The 18,489-nt window shown below is 56.8% G+C and overlaps 3 protein-coding genes across 3 annotated transcripts; 2 read left to right on the top strand and 1 right to left on the bottom strand.

Moving 5' to 3' along the window:
- Nucleotides 1-411: 411 nt before the first annotated feature.
- Nucleotides 412-6,704, top strand: VOLCADRAFT_65509 (uncharacterized protein; the record flags this gene model as incomplete). Its single annotated transcript, XM_002955076.1, has 14 exons — nucleotides 412-669; nucleotides 931-1,019; nucleotides 1,242-1,324; nucleotides 1,628-1,839; nucleotides 2,454-2,522; nucleotides 2,754-2,841; nucleotides 3,054-3,157; nucleotides 3,558-3,803; nucleotides 4,061-4,321; nucleotides 4,613-4,768; nucleotides 5,311-5,457; nucleotides 5,666-5,817; nucleotides 6,028-6,193; nucleotides 6,375-6,704. 14 exons carry the CDS (start codon nucleotides 412-414, stop codon nucleotides 6,702-6,704), a joined length of 2,361 nt encoding a protein of 786 aa, XP_002955122.1.
- A 1,183-nt stretch (nucleotides 6,705-7,887) lies between these two features.
- lig1 (ATP-dependent DNA ligase) lies at nucleotides 7,888-13,649 on the bottom strand (the record flags this gene model as incomplete). Its single annotated transcript, XM_002955017.1, has 15 exons — nucleotides 7,888-8,023; nucleotides 8,263-8,400; nucleotides 8,643-8,799; nucleotides 9,157-9,223; nucleotides 9,466-9,585; nucleotides 10,019-10,234; nucleotides 10,493-10,634; nucleotides 10,847-10,977; nucleotides 11,215-11,307; nucleotides 11,445-11,615; nucleotides 11,861-11,962; nucleotides 12,263-12,348; nucleotides 12,742-12,826; nucleotides 13,090-13,266; nucleotides 13,524-13,649. The coding sequence occupies 15 exons, from the start codon at nucleotides 13,647-13,649 to the stop codon at nucleotides 7,888-7,890; spliced, it is 1,947 nt and encodes a 648-aa protein (XP_002955063.1).
- A 2,121-nt stretch (nucleotides 13,650-15,770) lies between these two features.
- Nucleotides 15,771-18,319, top strand: VOLCADRAFT_106648 (uncharacterized protein; the record flags this gene model as incomplete). Its single annotated transcript, XM_002955075.1, has 10 exons — nucleotides 15,771-15,783; nucleotides 16,053-16,154; nucleotides 16,235-16,293; nucleotides 16,562-16,635; nucleotides 16,761-16,834; nucleotides 16,898-17,002; nucleotides 17,275-17,357; nucleotides 17,494-17,689; nucleotides 17,914-17,942; nucleotides 17,974-18,319. Coding segments are annotated over 10 exons (1,080 nt in total), but the record flags the coding sequence as incomplete, so codon positions are not given.
- Between the last annotated feature and the right edge of the window lie 170 nt (nucleotides 18,320-18,489).

The raw sequence follows: 18,489 nt of genomic DNA, 5'->3' as shown, positions 1-18,489 counted from the left end.
TCCTGCCTGTTTCAGCGCAGCACGCCACCTCAGGGCTGCAGGAGGCGTCCCTCCCCCGCAAACTTTCAAGCAGGGGAGAAATGCTGCGTCCAAAGCCTTCGAGCTCCAGATGGATTGGTAAAACATCTCATGGAGGGGACTTGCTAGTCACGACCGCGGCATCATGCAGATTCCCGCTGCAGCGATCACGGCCGTACGCAGCGTACGACACATATGCTGGTGTTACCTCTGCAGCGTCTTCTGAAGTGTTATAATATGTGTATGGTGGGCAGCTTGTAGACGTGTAATTCCTTCTGCCAGAAGCTTTCGCATCCATGTAATTTTGCCAGTCTCTCATAGGTATTTTGTCAAGATTGTACCCAGGTCTAAAATTTCAACATGAATGAATTCCAAAATTTTGAACGCTTTGATATGGAGAATGATTACGAGGGCGGGCAATGGATCAATGGCGAGTTTTACTACTCCAAGAAACGACAGAAACGCATGCAGACCAAGGACGAACGAATCTACGGTGTCTTTGCCGATGACTCTGATGACTCCGATGGCGACCGTCGTGGCCGTCGCCGCGATCGTGACCGTGAACGGGATTACACGAAGCCCGTTGGCTTCGTGTCCAGCGGTAAAATTGTTCAAGATACGATGAAGGACGACGAGGAGGACGCCGGTGGGGTAGAACCGGGGAGAACCTTCGGGCCAGCACAGCGTCCAGGCAGCGTCGGCCCCACCAGCGAGGAAGAGGAGGACACGGAAGACCGGCAGACTTTTGCTCATGCAGGCCTAGGCCTAGGCAGCCGGAGCGGGGGGCCTCGGGAGGGCCTAGGCAGCAGTGGCGCCGGACTTGCGAGCAGCGGCGGGGGATTAGGGTTTCAATCCGGAGGGAGTCGAGGTGTCAGCAGCGGTGACCGTGGCGGTGACGACAGCGCCCAGGAGGATAACAACGAAGAGGCAGTGATGCCATCAGCCTTTGGGAAACGGTATGTAAGGCGTTGCTTCTGCCGGCCTCGTGGGATAGTGGTAACGTGCCATGCGTTCCGTGGTGAGCGCAGTTGGCTCAGAACGCCACGAGCACACCGGGTTTCGTTATTCTGGGATCGAATTGTCATTGAGCACCCCATTATCCATTTGATCTGAAGTAAGATGTTCGCTCCCTTGTAACGCAGCATTTTGGAAAAAGCGCAGCAGAGGCTGAAGCAGGAACAACAGGCCGCCCGCTCTGAAGCCAAGCGCACCATCACCCTTAGCGCCGACCCGACCTTTGCTAACTTTGAAAAGCACACCAAGGGAATTGGTCTCAAGCTGCTGGAGAAGATGGGATACAAACCAGGTGGGGGGAAAATCCATTCGGCCCGACACAGCATAACGATGTGACGCTAACGTTGATTCCCTTTTGATTGTCACCTGTTACCCAGCAATGGGTACGCCGGTTGATCAGTTTGGGCTCAGGGGGATTGCCTCTCCCCTTCCATTCCCTGCCCCATATGTTGACAGTCGACTTCTTGCTCTTTGCATATGATTTCCCTTCTCATACACGTACCCCTTATGGCGCTCGGTTGCCCTGGCTGTTACCTGCTGGCGGACTGCCTTAGCCGACATAACTCGACTTAGCTCAACCCGAATCGACCCGCAGGCGAGGGCCTGGGCCGCAACAAGCAGGGGATAGCGAAGCCGGTGGAGGCACGGATGCGACCCAAGGGCATGGCGTTGGGCTTTGGGGACCGGGATGAGCCTCGAATGGAGCTGCCTCAGCCTCACGGGGGCCCCGGGGGCCTGGGGCTAGGGGCCCAGCCGGGCGGGAGGGCGCCGGGAGCGGACGGCGCAGCCCGGGACCAGGACGGGAAGGTGTGGTCCCGGATTTCCTTGTTATCACTCGCTCAGTGTGCTAGCCAGGGGGCCAAGTACAAATGTACTGGGTCCAGATGAGTTTCAGCAGCCGACATGGTCTAGGAGAGTTACTGCCTTATGGTGTTTATATGACGAGACAAGCTTGCCAGGATTGCCATGCAAACGCGGTTCAATTAGCCATCTATCCATACATGCGATAAACCACGCAGACGGACAGCCTCATAAGTTGTTGTGGTTACTGCCCTTCCGTAGATTTTTCTTCGTCTTCATAGTGCATCGAGCACTAAGTAATAGTGCTAAACGGGCTTGGTGCAGCAATTGGCTTAGGTTTCGTAAGCTTCAAGGAGGTGTCTGTCCCATGCTTTGTTGCTCATGCGCTCATACGCCGCCCGCTACGTTCTGATGCCCATCTGTTGCGTCCTGGCTTCTGGACTTGGCGTAGTAGTGCTTCGGGCCGCCTTTTCGTCCATACCAATATTCCTCGACCAACCCCGCAAACCGGCTCCGATTCGAGTTGTTCTATCCCTGCCCCAAACTCGCCATCGCCCTATTTCCTGCAGGCTGATGGGGACGTTCCCGCCAAGGGCGCCTGGAAAAAGAAGGCCAAGGAGGCTCGTGTGCGGAGGGAGTACCGCACCGCCGACCAGGTGCTGGCGGAGGCGGCGGAGCAGCCTCTGCAGGTGCGGGCCGGTGATGCTGGCGGAAAGCGTTGGGAAAACGCCGAACCTGTCTAGCACAGCAATGGGCGGAGTTGGTGGAACCGGGGGCCCCGGGTGGGAGGCGGTAATCCGTATCCCAGTGGTTTGTACTGCTTATACATAATCCCCACTCGCCTTTACTTCACTCCATTTTTTCCAACTTGACACTTTGGTGTTGACATCCTACCCTTACTCCACCTTTCCCTCCGCTAGGCGCAGCCCATCCTGGACATGCGGGGCCCTCAAGCCCGCGTCATCACCAACCTGCAGCACCTTAACCAGGAGACCGTCACTGCGACAGGTGGGCAGATGCATGATGAGAAGACGGGTCCGTCTTACGGTTGGTTCCACAGACGTCGTGTCGTGATGCCTCGTGCTGCCCCGTACCCACCTCGATGGAAAACAGGGTATTCAACCCCATTGAGCCCCACGCCAAGGCAGAGTCGTATGTCAGAAAGCAAGTCCTAGCAAGTCCTAGAAGTCTGCGCCTGTGCGTGCTGTTCATATGGTCAGGTGACAAGACGCCCATGCCGGAGCTGCAGCACAACCTAAGGTTGTTGGTGGATCTAGCAGAGGCGGCCATTCAGAAGTTGGATGCCAAACTGCGGCACGAGCAGGTTGGAGGCGGGAGTGGGCGTGCAAGGCGAAGGGGGCCGGGAGGCGGGAACGAGGGAGCGTGGTCGTGTGCAGATTGGGGTGGGCAGCAGAGGGATTGTCGTTAATCGACAACAGCGTTAGGTCGGGTGAAGTGGAATGGAGGGAAGCGAAGCAACTTGGTTAAGGAGACTGGGTCACCTTGGTGGGCAGACCTCTGCGTGTTGCTGTGTACGCATTAGCATCATGAACGACCGAGCGGCAAGACGCAGTAAGTGCGGAGGTGGGCAAGCTTGATAGTGCCCACCTCTAAACCCGCTCATGCGTCTCGCCTTGCATCCTATTTTTTACATCAAAGTACGATGCATTGTTTACACACTGTCTATGTACTCCGTGTATATACGGCCTCTGAAACCCAACCAGGATACCGCGACACTGCTAGCCCGGGAGAAGGAGCGGCTGGAGGCGGAGGACGCGCGGCAGGAGGAGGCATGCTCACGGCTGGAGGCGGTGTCCGCGGAGGTGGAGGCGGTTCGGGGCATGCCAGCGGCAACACCGCTGGGGGAGCTGGCGGAGGCGTACGGAAGGATACGAGAGCGATACCGCGAGGAGTACATCATGTACGGGCTGGCGCAAGCCGCGCTGGCGCAGGTGTTGCCGCGCATGCAGGTGCGGCGGAGCCACGGGGGCATCATGGCTTTTGGCGTCCACAGGCCATAGAAGGAACGAGAGTTTTTCCATCTTATCCCATATAAATTGTTTATAAGCGTATATACGCGTATACATGCACTGCAGCAGCACGTGTGCTGAAAATGTATCAGCGAGCGTTCTCTTTGAGCTTCCGTTCACAATCCTCATGCAACAGTTTATGCCGGACATTGCGTTGCCTTTCCGGCGCTGTCTCTTACCATCGCTTACCCCTGCAGGCCCTGCTCAGAGGCTGGGAGCCGCTGTCCGAGCCGTTGCGGGGGGTGCCGGAAATAAAGACGTGGAAGGAGCTGCTGCAGAGCGACGCGGCGGGAGGCGGAGGACCTTACGACACTGTCGGTGCATCGGCAGGCAGCGGTAGCGGCTCCGACGATCCGTACACGCTGTTGGTTTGGGAGGTGGTCTTGCCGCCTGTGCGCAGTTCGGCGCTTAACGGGTGGCAGCCAAGGGACCCCGAGCCGCTGCTCAAGTGGCTTGAGGTGGGTGGCGCAGCAGCTGCTGCACCGCGATGTTGCTGGGATGAGTTTCGTGGCGGCAGCGGTCGCGGTCGTGTTTGGGGTTCCTCATCGTACCACCTTGTGTTGCCGTTCTGCTTCTCATTGCCGCCCTCTTGCCTTCCTCGCGTCGGCGCTGCCAGCCTCCACTTGGTTCCTACTTCACCCGGCAAAGCTGTTTGGGGTCTGTCTCGTTGTCAATCATTTCTCTTCCCCCTCGAGCCCTTTTTTGCGTCATTGACTGGTGTGTCGTTCTCTGCGGTTTTTCTCCTGGAGACCTGGGAGCCGCTGCTCCCTCCCTCTGCGCTGGGCCACGTGTTGGAAATGCTGGTGATGCCCAAGCTGCGGAGGGCACTGGGCGAGTGGGAGCCAAGGCAAGAGACGGTGCCCATACATGCCTGGCTCTTCCCTTGGCTGCCATACCTGGGGCAGGTGCGCGATGCGCTGCAGGGAGGGGGAATGGTGACATGGGGCGAGGGCTTTAGCGAACGTGTAGTGGATCGGAAGGTGAGTAAGGAAACGGTGTTGCGAGCATGGGACTGGGGAGGGGAAAGGAGGGGGACCGTTGTAAAGACTCGAGGATAAGGGATGCAAATAGTGCAGGAACGTAAAGGCAGCGCCGCAGTACCTTCCAGGGGTTCTCCTTGTCCTGGCCTCACTGGGTTTGCCTTATTCAAGCTTTTGATGGGGCAAGAGCGTATGGTGGTGTGGCTATTGACAAAGGGTAGAAGTCGAAAAGATGGAGGAAAGTTGGGCAAGGTTGCGGCTGCACATTTACGATAGGCGCCGATGAGCATAACACCGCGCAAAGATGCATCTCAACATTTTAGACCCGCTTAAGGACGCATAGAAAACCCGCAACGACGCGTCGCGATGGGTGACGGCATGCAGGATGCTCTGTTCGTTTTCATGCGTTCCAACCTATATCGGTACTATACTACAAGCTATCTCCTTGGCTTCCCTTTTCGCCTCAGGCCCTGGACGAGCTGTATCCGCACATACGTCACAAGCTTGATGTGGCGCTGCAGGCCTGGCACCCCAGCGACGGCTCGGCGCTGGTGCTGCTGTCGCCATGGCAGCGCGTGTGGGGTCAGGCGGAGTGGGACGCGTTTATGGCCAAGGTAGGCCGTGGTATGGCGGCATCGGGGAAGGGGACATGTTGCATCGCGGAGTGCCGCGGTTGAAGTTCCATAGTGCTTGTAAGGCTGCACTGAGTGTAAAGTGCGGGAAGGAGGAGAAAGTGCGGGTCGGGGGAGCGGGTGGGGTCCCAGGGTGGGAAGGGTTTGATTTCAATCCTACATGTTTCCTACATGTCCACCGATGCCGCAGGCCATCGTTCCCAAGCTGGCGCTCGCCCTTGGCCAGATGGATATCAACCCGGCAGCTCAGCAGATGGAGCCATGGATGTGGGCTATGGCGTGGAAGGACATCATCAGCGCACAGCTTATGGCCGGTATGCTGGAGAGGGTCTTCTTCCCCAGGTATGTTGTTTTTGGAGCTAACCGGTGCGGTGGGTAACCTGGCGAGGGTCTGGAGGGTTGTACACACTTGCGCCGGCATTGCGTCATTCGACATACAAAGTGGGTCCCCGCCATGGACCAAGCATTTTTCACCCACGTTCCCGACTGGTATAAGAACCTGGTGAATATAATGACGTCGTTCATCCTTTCCATCTGACTGGGATCCCACAGATGGCATGCCGTGTTGCAGCATTGGCTGACCCACGGGGCGAACTTCGACGAGGTGACCCGCTGGTACCTGGGCTGGAAGTCGGCAGTGCCGCAGGGCATCCTGGACCATGAGCGCGTTCGGGCGCAGTTCAACGCTGCCCTCAACACTATGAACTCCGTCCTGGAGGTGCGCAGGGAACCTTAAATCCATGAAGATGACGTGACTCGAACTCTCAAACGAAGAAGGGGGTGGAATGGTGAAGGGGAGCCCAAATGCACCGAGGGGACCCAATTGCTCTTCAGACTCGTATAGCCTGAGGGTCTATGTTGGAATTTGCCGTCACGGTTCAACCTTTTGCGCCGTGCAGGATGGTACACTACCGCCCCAGCCAGCATTCTCAACGCCGTACGACGCCGGCGTGTACGCCGCCGCTGCGGCCGCCGGCGCCGCTGCCGCGGCTGCTGCTAGCCGCGAGCTGACGCTGCGCGATCTGGTGATGCGTTTCGCGGAGGAGAACGGTGTGGAATTCCAGCCCAAGGCGGGCCGCACGTACGAGGGGCTGCAAGTGTACAGTTTCGGCAGCGTGAGCGTTGTGCTGGACAATACCAGCGGTGTCATTCGTGCGCAACTGGGGCCGCGCTGGGCGCCCGTGTCGTTGGAGCAGTTGCAGCAGCTTGTGGTGGCTCGGCGCCGGTAGCAGTACTCGTGGTGCGTCAGATTGTGGCGCTGGCTGCGGCCTTTACGGCCAGCAGGCAGACCAACGCCGCCACCAGCTCAAAGGGAGGGGTTGGGGTTACCGGCAGGGGGCCGGGCTGCTGCGGCAGCTTGCCATGCGAGTATAATGATGGTGGTCTCGTGGTTCCTTGCCAAAAGGCGGTAGCGCACATTTTTGGGGGATACGGACAGCTTCGAAATGCTCGTCTCAGGGAAATGATTGTCTTTCGTCAATCATGAGGGGTCCTCAGCAACCCTGAATGGAAATGTTTTTTCCTTGCATGTGGCACAACAGCATGCTATTTCTTCGTGGGGATGACTCCTATCGTATCCCCTACGCTAGGTGGATGGAGTGGTTGGTGGGGTTAAGAGGGCATAGCAGCAAGAACGGGGGCAATGTTGAGGCACTTTGCGGTGTGTGTACTGCACTGACGCCTGAAGAAGCGCGTTTAGAAACTGACGAATGGAGGGCTAGAACCGAACGTACGAAAGTATTAACGAAAGATGGACCCAACAAATGGAAGCAGGATGGCAGGAGGCTGGTGTGGTCCTGTTGCCTCCAGGTTGGCAGTGGTATAGATGTCGCATCTCCCTTCTATAGTCTTTTTGACGCACGTGGCTTAGAATGCCGCAATTACAAAGAGACAACTATATTTAAATACATCTGCATGCCGATATTATGTTTATGTCTTGGACAGTTCAATCAATCAAACAAGGAGGAACATGAAGGACAACTTCCCGCATTTTCATCACTGCAAAACATTACACCGCTTCACCAACTCAATAAAGGGATCCCCGATCATCACGTCACGACAGAGAGCCATGGAAGATCAGCCCTCCAGAATATATATTCGGTGTGGTGAATGGAGACAGGAAACGTCACGTGTACCTGCGTGTCTCTAAACGGGAGCCATGCCGTCACCCTCCATTTTCTAGGTCGAACACCTTGGCTGTGTGCTCGGAATTTTTCGCCGAACTCTTGCCGACGCAAGGGTGACAATAAAATCTGGCTCCTTGGCTGCTGTTACTCCTCTTCCGCCTCCCGCTCCTCCTGTTTGGCCGCCTGCGGTGTGCGGAGCGAAGAAAGCAAAAAACATGTGAAGCCCAACCCAAATCCATAATAAATTTCCAGCAACGGGTTTCAAGCTTTGGGCTTATCCCAAGATTCACACCCACAAGCAGCCATAACCCACCTGCTGCTGCTTGATGACCGCCTGCGAGCGGAACATCTCCGCTACCTGCGCTGCACTAGTGGCATCCTCTGGTGACTTGTCCTCGCGCACACGGATTAACCGTGGAAATCTGCAGAACGTCATACTAGGCCAGTTAAGCTTTTGGTTAGGAAACAAAAGCAAAGCATGGCAAATGCACGTGCCAGTTTACGATGCGCGTTTTGGGCAAGCACGTGGCATCACGAATCGGTCTCAGATGTTAATTGCGTATGAAACATCGCGCCAATCGATGTATATCGGCAGCCCTAGGCAGCATCAAAAGACTCGCTGGCACGATTTTGACGGAATGCCGTCCTCACGGCCCCATACCGGATGCTGATGCCCTTGCTCGGGTCCACCAGGCCCACTGCCGCCTTGTGTACAGGACTGATGGACAGGTCGGCAGCCTTGACCTCCCACACCGCCACCGCGTCGAACCACACGTCAGGCACCAGCGCATCGCTCCACCTGACAGGGAAACGCACCCACAAACGGGACAGCGTTAGCGCAGTCTGGCCGTAGGCTGTGGCTTGGACTGGACTTTCCCAGTCAGTAATGACAGCGACCAACGCTAAAAGCTAGGGAAAGGCGCATCACATATACATTCCAGCAATGCGCATACGACATGTGAAGTCGTTCCGCGATTCAGTTTTTTCTCCAGTCCGTCCGTGCAACAGCTCGCCATCTGGGCAACATACCGCCATCCTTACTTGTAGTACGGGCGGGGCTGCGGGATGATGTGCGGCCGCATGGAGTCCGCCAGTTGCTGCAGCTGCTCCTCGCTAAACCCGGTGCCAAGCTTGCTAATAGTCTGGTACGTCTCGGTGTCTGGGTCGTACACGCCAAGCAGGTAGGCTCCAAAAAATCCTGATGAGGATGTGCGATGATGAGCCATGTGTAAAAGATGGTGAGAGGAGAAGAATGCGGTGCTACGGCTGGTAAAAGGATGCCAGTTGTTCGGGGACTTTTGCCACCGCGTCAAGGAAATGCCAAATATGGCGCGCGCTGCGTTGTCAGGGTATCACAGAGCAACTGAGGTCCGCGGGTTCATTTTTGTGCATTTGCTACACGGTATAATTTTCGTTGTACTTGACACTTAAGAAGGGAGGTGCGCCAATGTCCACATTAACGACAGCTCGTCCTACGAGGTGCTTGGTGTGAATCCCCTTAGTTGCGGTCCTCCCAATCTGGATATTGTCCCTCACGATTGATAAAGCGGCTCACCAGTCCGCTTGCCCTTGCCGTAGAATGCGCCCAGAGGTACCACGTCGAACGTATCCCCGACACCCTCCTGAACGAGCAAAGAAGAGCAGCCCGGCACCACGGACGATTGGCTGTAGGTGAGGACCACCCGCGCACTGAACAGTCCACCCGCCGGATCCCGGACGCGGTTGGAGCGTGGTGCCAAGCAAAACCCATTTTCAAGGTCGCCACAGAAGGAACACACGGCACTCGCACACTAATATGCATTGCGATAGAGCAGCACATGATAAGTGCACGATGGACAAGCGCGTTAATGAGCACAATACGCACCATGTAATCTTTCTTAAGTTTGAGCCAGTGGCTGGAGCGCTTGGACGGCTCGTACGTGTCCGCGAGCGTTTTAACGATAAGGCCCTCCGTACCTGCCTCCACAGACTCGGTCAGGAAGCTCTGGAGGGACGAGGTAGCCATAAAAGGACAGGGCGTCGGGAGGACTCGCGCGTGCTGGGACACTCAAGGAAATCGTGCTATATCGCCGAACATGTACCAGGATAGTCTCGTGCTGGCCCAAGAGCCCGGGGGCCGTAGGCTTCTTTAGAAGAAGCTCGGATACGTAAGAATCCCCAAGTCGTGCATACGGCCAGTTAGAGACCCGGTTTGAGATTCACACTGAACACAGCACGCCGCAATTTGCAAGTCAGCTCGTGCCTGGAATGATGCCAGAGAAATTGTTGGGGCTGCACCTCGTCTCCGCCCCATCCCCCGTCTTAGGTCCCTTCTGTTTCCGCGCCTTTCTCCGTTCCCGAAAACCCCGAACCCCGCCCTGCCCTTCCCCCAAGGATGAGCCTGCTTCCGCCCTGCCGTCCTTCTTCGAAGCTCGCACCTCCAACTCTTCCACGTCCCGACTGGTCTTGGCCGTTGCAAATTGCAGCTGTCCCTCCTTTTCCATGAGCGCGCCGTACAGTGCCTCGCGACGCTCCGTCAGCGGCTTGTGTAGCAACGACTCGCCGTTGAGGTAGAGGCAGTCAAAGGCGAACAGCACCACCTGCACCTTGATCTCACCCACGGACACGTCCTTACGAGCGCGCGTAGACAACACCTGCATGACACCACGGAGCACAGTAAGCCCCCGGACAAGTGATCGAAGAAGCTAAAGGGACGTTGCAGGCGTCCAGGAAATTCAGGGGAGGTGGTGGGAGCATGAGGAACGCTGCGCTTGAGCTTCCAGGAGACCCACCTTCTCCTGCCGTCGACACCCTCTTTGTCAGTCCCAGCCGCCGCCATTACGGCGCGGCTCGCGAACAAGGACAGTTGGAGGAAAGGACAGGGATCCCTTCGCCCGGGGTGGGCGCGTTACCTGAAAGGGCAAAATCTTCTTCTTCTCCGGGTCGTAAGCTACCGCCTCGCTATCGAACACGATGGACTGGACGTGCGGCTTGAGCAGACCCCGCAGCCGCGCCACGATATCCGGGTACTTGGGCGTGTTGTTCTCGGCGTTCCTGCAGCAGGTGAAGGTAAATAAGACAGGCAGGATGACGACGAATTAGCAAAATCAGGAGCGTAAGAAGTTGGGAGCCTAAGGCATCAGTGTTGTCCTGCAGCAGATTTAGGATGCGCAGTGCCATGGCAGATTGGGAGACAGACAGACACAATTCCACGTCCGGACGTATCTACGGAAGTCCGTTGCGCGCCTCCCTCATGCCCCCCACACCTGCTGAAGATGTGTACGGTCTTGCCTCCTTCCATTACGTGCACCTGTGCCCGTTCGCCGTCGTACTTGTACTCCACAGTGAACTCTGTGTCGGTGAACTTTTCCAGCACCTCTCCCACACCTGTCGTGGGCTGTGCCAGGCAGGAGCGAAACGGGAACAAAGATAACCACCGGGCAAACTTCAGTTCCCCTGCGCATCACTGCTTGCATTAGTAGCCGTGTAGCGTGTTTCAAGACCCCATCCAGGATCAACGCCCGATGGCAACTCATCCCAGCGCACTAGGCCGCCTAATTGCCGTCCCAATTGCATGCTTCCTTATCGGCCCTACCCTTCCGGTTCCCACATCCTGTTCCCCTTCCTGACCTACCTTTGCCAACATGGGCTTGACTGGCACTCCCGGCATGAAGTGGCAGCGGGACAGCAGGTCGGCGGTGCCCTGCTCAAGCAGCGCCGGTATGAGCTGCAGCAGCAGTGGCAGAGCGAAAGGCCAAGAGCATAACACATCCCGGTGTTGGCACCCTGGTCTCACGAATAGATCCGCACAGACGTACGAATTTCACCTAGACCACAGACACGAGCGTTACGGACTTCACTCACCACGTCGTAGGACGGGCACTCGCTGTATGCCTGCTTAACCACCTGCGCCGCCGCCTCCAGTTTCTCCGCCAGGCGGCCGTCCTTGTCCTTGACACCCTCCCTATGCAGGTGCACAGCGTGGGCCAGCGCCACCAGCACGCTTTGCTCAGCCAGCCCGATACGCAGCTTGGCCTGGTGGGTCACCGGCCGAAGAGGCAAGGAGTTTGGGGAGGACACGGGGATTGGAGAAAAGGGCCGTATGGATGCTGCAACAGGGATAGCAGATAATGATCTTGTGCTGTTAATATCGTGTCGCTGCGCGTGCAGTGACGTGGCAATCAAGGCCGCGTTTGAGGGTTTTGTAGCTTCTGAATCGAGGGCTTTGACATATCAGACTGGATTTGCATCGACGTCACGAGTCTCTCTGCAGCCCTCACCTGGAGCGAGCGGATGATGTAACCCGGCTCGTTACCCTTGGCCGCGACCAGCATTTTGACAATCATGCCGCGCTTGATGTCCACGCTCTTGCTGCCAGCCACCTGAAGCGGAGCGAGTGTGGTGGAATGAGTTGACGGAATGGATGACTGAGCTGCAGTGAAGGCCGGGCGCCTGAGCTCTTGGAAATATCCGAAGATCTTGACCGGGCGCTAGATGAGTTTGGGCCAGGTGCCAGCCGCCAAGGCTATGGGCCAGGCTTCCTTATCAGTCGTCCCGAGTCAAGTGGTGTGTGTGTGTGTGTGTGTGTGTGTGTGAGTGGTGGTCCCTCTGTGTGTCACCGACGAGCACCTATTCCACGAGTACCTGACCCAGATCAGCGAAGACATGCCCGGGCCCTGCACCTGTGCAATGTCTCGGAAGCCCTTGAGCACGTTGGCAATGGTGAGCGGCGGCGGAGTAAACATGGTCCGCTGAGTGCTGCGCGCACCTGATTCGGTGGTCGGTTGGTTCAAAACGTTCACAGAGTTTAGTCGCACCGCTTGGGTGGGAGAGGTAAGGGGACGCATGTCGGCGTCTGGGATGCCCATTCCATACACCTGTCAACGCAGCTAAGAACGACGAAGCGACCACAGTCGAAAACGGAAAAAAGGACTGCGTTCCAAATGTGCTGTATGCTGTAAGTTGCCCACCATGATTTGAGCCCTTGCTCTGAACCACCGCATTTACTCACTCGTGTTTATCCCTCTACACTACTCCGTGCACACTGAGACGCACACACGTACTTACACACGCATCATGTACGTGCATCTATTGCTGGTTGGTGCCTTCCCGCAGCCCCATTTGTTGGGAAAGTACATGCCGGGCCCCCGGGTTTACCTACCAACAGCAACAACTCCCAGGTCGCCGCTGGCCTCGTACGCCTTCTTAATGCCCGCCTCGTTCTTGCCAGTGGCCTCACACAACGCCTGGAGGGCGGCGGACAAAGAAACACCGCGGTGCCAGGCATGACCCAGATGCCAACGGCCCAAAGGGTGGGAGAGAGGGTGCTGATAATGAGCCTAACAAGACCCAAATGAGAGCAGAAGGAAACGCCGGAAAGTCCCCCCGTCCGTCCTCACCCTCTTCTACCGTGACCTGACCAGCGAAACCACATCTCCAACCCCCAGAATGTAATCCCATAATGGCCGAACCCCCGATACCGACCGCTTCCCTTCCCTGACTGACACACCTTAATGAGGGTCGCCTCTCCGATGCCCAGCTCTATCCCGGTGTGTGACGGTGCCACTCGGTTAACGCACAGGTAGACTGCCGGCAGCAGGTCGGGTGGATTGGTGTCCAGTACAGCCCGGAAGGCCGCCACCAGGTGGGCCACAATCTCCAGTCGCTTGCTGGTCCCCGCGATGGCCTGACGGTGGGTTTATATGGCGGGGGCACATGGTGCGGCGTCCAGAGGGCCAGAGGTTCATTGAAGGAAAGACATTGAAAACGCGGATGAGGCCCAGATGAGCCTGAGTGAGGGGACCAGGGGTGTATGGCCAGGAGAAGAAGGAGGCATCGGTGTTCGAGAACCTAGCCATGCTGAGCACAATTCCTAACCTAACTATTGACACGCAACCCACGTTCTTCCTCGCCCTCAACACTCATGCACACCCGTCCACAGACCTCGAAAGTGTTTGCTAGCAGTGAGTATGGCACTGGGGTGCCCTTCTTCCAGGTAATGAGCTTCGTGATGTCGGCCTCCGCGTACTTGGTCGCGGCGGCTACGGCGCCTGTACCCACACCCTCCATCTGCGGCAGAAGGCAGGTTTGCCGTCGGCAGCTTGAAATCAGCCAATGTGTCCAATCGTTCAACGCAGACAGAACAATCCGCACGATGGCACAGGACGGACCGCAGAAGGGTCAGTCACGTACGCCAGCAGATGGGTTCGCTTTCGAGGCTAGGGAACCCACAAGTAGACCCGCGCTTCCAAACTCATTGTGAAGAGAGCCCTGCTTAGCGCGCCTCTCATATATGGAACTGGAATGGCCAGCGTGCAAAACCCGCATCGCCGGTAAATTACATAGCCAAGAGATAACCAGACGTGTACTTACACTCTCGTTGCCCTCCTCCTTTCTCTTCTCCCTGGATATCAGCAACCCAAACCTTCGCCCTCATCTCCTTTCCCTGCCCTGTCCCCGCGATGCCATGGCGTCATTACTCAGACGGCAGCTTGACTTGCTTGGTCTGAGTGCGCGCACGTACCTTGTCGGCTCCCTTCGCGCCTTTGGCCGCCGTCTTGGCACGCTTTGCGCCTTTTTTCTTGGGTGCGTCCGCCAAAAGCATATTTACCTCGCCCCCTGCATCCTCATCGCTATCCGATATAGGATCCTTGTCTCCGTCATCATCATCTTCATCGTCCTCTGCCGCCGCCGCCGCCGTCACTCCCGGCCCGTCGCGCTTGCCTACCCTCCCGGCCGCATCGGCCTGATCCTCCTGATCACCATCATCATTTGCCGCTGTGGCTTTGCTTCGCTTGGCGGCCCTGCCAGAGCTACCTGACGGTGAACGGTCTGGACCGGCGGAGGCTAGGGCGGAGACCGAGGCAGGCGCCTTGGTGCTTCCTCCCGAACGCGCGCGAGTTGGCGAGGAGGAGCTCGTCCCAGCCGCGGCCTTCCGGGCTGCAGGGCGCTGGAAGATGGGCGCCAGGGGCGCCCCAGAGGCGGCCGGCTTAAAGCTAGGGGCTGTGGCAGTGGCGGCCGATTCGGGGGCGGGGGAGGGCGATGGCTGTGCGCCCCCTGAGACCGACACGACCTGCTGTGCTTGCCCCGGCTGCTGTCCTTGCGGCTGCTGCTCCTCCTCTTCCTGCTGGGTTCCGGGATGGGCCCGAAGGCAGCGTTTTAGGTGGAGCATTTCACGCTAGCCACGAGCCAAGTAAGCGGACAAAAGATGCATAGTATAGAATTTGGCCCCGGCTCCCATAAGGTTATGCTGTCATGGGGTTAAGGATCGTAACACCTTGCGCTGATTCGTTGCCTACCTGGGGTCCTTGGGGTGACTCTGCCACAGCGGCGACGACCCCCGGTCCTTGCTCCTCGGAGCTACGTTGCGGGGTCGCACTACCCCCTTTAGCAGCAGCTTCACGCTTCGATGGCTGAGGGCTAGCCTCATCATCATCCTCGATGACTGTTCGCCGCAGGCGCTTCCGTGCCGGTTTGGCTAACCCAACAAGCTGCTCCGACTCGTTCTCCTGCCCCCAAAGACACAACAGTATGGTAATCTTCCCAGACTAGAGTAAATCTGTACGAGGAAATACCGAAATTCGGACCTGGTCGCTAGTGGTTTCCTTGGTGTCGACTGGCTTTGGATCCACGACCAGCGCGCAATTTCCTTTCGTGACCTCTTTTCCAGCGGGCTTTGTCCCCGAGAAGAATGCCCCAATGCTTTTCTGCTTCATGTTGGCCGCTGGGGGAGGGTCAAATTGGCGCGAAGCTTTAAAAATTTACTTCTTAGCAATGAATAAGTGAAAGATGCCTAGATACACTAACAGTACATATAGATCAGAACGGCAAATGCATTATGGAAGGCGCAAATTAGCAAGGACGTTCCGACTTTTGAGAGCTCCAAAGGGCTGAAGCTTTAGTTGTAATCCCACCTAGCGGACGATTTGTAGCTATGTGATGATGTAACGATGGCGGAGTAATCAAGGTAATTTTGGTGAATATGTTTGTGAAACGCGACATGCGTGGCAGCATGCGCTGCATGCAATGCGGTATGCACTTTGACAGTACTATATTAGGAAACGAGCCCAAGGAAGCTTTCAAAGTCTTTAGACTAAAGGTCACAATATAACTGCCCGCAGCAGGGCCCCGGGTTGTGAAGCAGTGCGCGACGGAATCGTACAAGGTCAAGATCTAGGGTTAAGCTGACAGATGAAGCCAGGAAGTAAGGATTTGCACAGAACGAACGTTTAAGGATCAAACCTTCGTATACATTTATTACTGCAACTCATCAAATTTTTAACGACCGAAGCTCGGAATGCTGCCGAACTGCTCAACCGCTGCCGAGTACGCGGCGGGCTTCCAATCCAGTTTGAAGAAATTGGTTGCACCCAGATTGGAAGGCATGTATAAAGGATCTGGCGTTTGGAGTGGTAAATCTGCTAGCCGCGATGTTGTGACCTTTAATGGCATGTACTTATAAAACTTGTGCAGGTGACACACAACGTACAGCACAGATCCTTGATATCCGCCTGCGTGACGCAGCTGGTCTGACATGCACTCTCGCGTTGGTTAGCAAGTACTTCGACGATAACGGTGGGTTCGACTGGGTCCAGTGCTCTATCGCCTTCGATGTCTTGAAACCGCACGTGACTCTGAACCACGAGACCATGCAGTGTGCTTAGAAGTTCACCAAACAAAAGGTTTACAAGTACGAGCCATCGACCAAGCCAAGGTGCGGAGCGGCCGGGCCGAAGGAGCTTCTAGCGAAGACAGGTGTTAACAGCGTCACTCGACGGCGCAACACAACCTTACGCGTGCGCCCCGACTATAGCATTTCAATAATGTTTGGTAGTTCGTCAGCGCAATGTTAAGAATCCTCACTCTGCCCAATCCAGGCCTTCTGCTTGCCACAGCTTATGGCAGCTCTGCGCTAGCCCTGTCCCCCCAGGGGAAGTCCTTCTTATGATGTCGACCCTCGTTCGCGTTTTACGGCTGTGCAGTGCAGCTTTGTGGATGCGTTCTTCCCAGCATCGACCGCCCATGGCCTTGTACCAGTGTTCAGTCGTTTCGACTGGTGAGTATCTGATGCTATTGAGTGATGTTTCATGTTTCTCCTATCACCGTCTCATGCTTCCTGTATCTTCACCCAACATTTTTTTAATGACACGGCGCTGTGAGTACTCTCTCTCCTGCGTTCAGCGACCGGGCATACTTTCCGATGTGGATAGCGCCTGCGCTGTTAGGCCGGGCGATCCGCACCGCCACGGAAGGCCGTAAGCGCGTAGCCAGCGGCAGGTCCTTCGTGCTCCATTTGAGCATGGCTGCCTCCGACCCAGATCATCTTGTGCTGGAGGCTGAAGTGGCGGCAGGATCCGGACAACGGTCATTGGGGGTCGTGAAGAGCACGCGTCAGGAGCTGGCCTTGCTAACCCCTACTACCGGTGAGTCGTCATGCGGCGCTGTGGGAGCCAACACAGGCTCCGCTCGTTTACTTTGCACGTAAAGGCGCTGGCTTAACTGGTTCCTGCCTTCTTGGATTTGCATGCCAAAGAATGTTACAGGTGGATAGTAAAAACGTTGACGCAGTTACGTCGTGCAGTAAAAACAGGATGTGGTGCTCTGATCGTGGTTGCGCTGACTCACAGGCCTGCCATGCGCATGTACAGTCACGTGCTCTGTGATTGAGCCAGTTGTGCGATATCGGCATGCGCAGACGCGTTAAGTTGCTTCGTGGACGGCGACGCCTTCACCTTTACAGCCGAGGCGCTCTTCGAAGCCCCCGACCTCCTTGCTGATGTGAGCTGCTGGGTGCAACCGCTGTTCGCCGTGTGGAATGTTCTTCCAACAATCGCATGCGTCGTTGAGTGCTCTCCGCAGCTTCAAGGGTTATGGGCGCCTGAGCTTTGCCCACTCCCCTCGGACTGCATCGCAGATTCTATCGGACGTCAGGTCTAGCGGCTGCGAGGAGGTCAGCCTAGCCCTCGGGCCTTCAAGCTTGCAGCTCAGCGGCAGGGCAGGCGACAACTGCTCTAACCTGCAGGTGTCGTTGCGGGGAAGTGCAGGCCCCGGGATGGGCGCGCTTTCCCTCAACGCACCAAAGGGAACCGTACAGACACATTTCAAGGCAGGTGCGTACTTCGCCTTATCCTCGCAGGGCGACATGCGGGCAAAACGATATCTGTTCAGGGCATTTGCATTGAGCAAAATGTTCCTTTTGGACATGTTCTCAACTGTCGCCATCTATTGCGTTGTGCCCAACTGCTCCGCGTGCATGTAAGTGCATATATCCTTTCAACGTTCCCTGACATAGCCCCGTCCCGGTTCTGTGTATACCCCACGAACATTTACGCAGGCGCGCCATCTGCAGCGCCTATCCCACCTGTGCGCTGACAGCACTTGCGTGCTGCTGCAGGCGGGCGAGGAGGCGCCGTTGAGCGCAACCTTTGAGCTACACGGTGGAGGTACCTGCCAAATTTTCATCGCGCCTTGCTTAGAGGACGAGCTTCAAGACGAGGAGAAAGAGGGGCAGGGGTTCACATCTATCAAGGCCGCAGAAGTCAGCAGGCGACCCGGGAAGCGCTGTGTCGCGGAGGTGGTCAGCGAAGGCTGCAGCGGTGGCAGCAGCGGTGCCGGCGATGGCGGTTGGGGCGTAAGCCCGCGGGGTCGAGTGAAGCGCGCTGGAGCTGCTGCTTGTGATGAGGCGACGGTGCCGTACAACGGAAGCGACTCTGTGCTAACTGTGACGGCAAGATCGCAATGCCAGCAACAAGATTGACGAAGACACACGACTGATGGCGTATATAGGGGGTGCTACATGGTCTTTCTTGTGCATCCGAGATGTCCTTAAGGATGTCCCTGCAGCAAAAACTGCCATGATGGTATGAAGCGTCCTTAGGCCCCTGTAAGGACTGCTGTATGTTCACGTCAT

This window comes from Volvox carteri (genome assembly GCF_000143455.1).
Source record: "Volvox carteri f. nagariensis unplaced genomic scaffold VOLCAscaffold_48, whole genome shotgun sequence".
NCBI classification, from domain to species: Eukaryota; Viridiplantae; Chlorophyta; class Chlorophyceae; order Chlamydomonadales; family Volvocaceae; genus Volvox; species Volvox carteri.
This window is presented reverse-complemented; position numbering and strand designations above follow the sequence as displayed.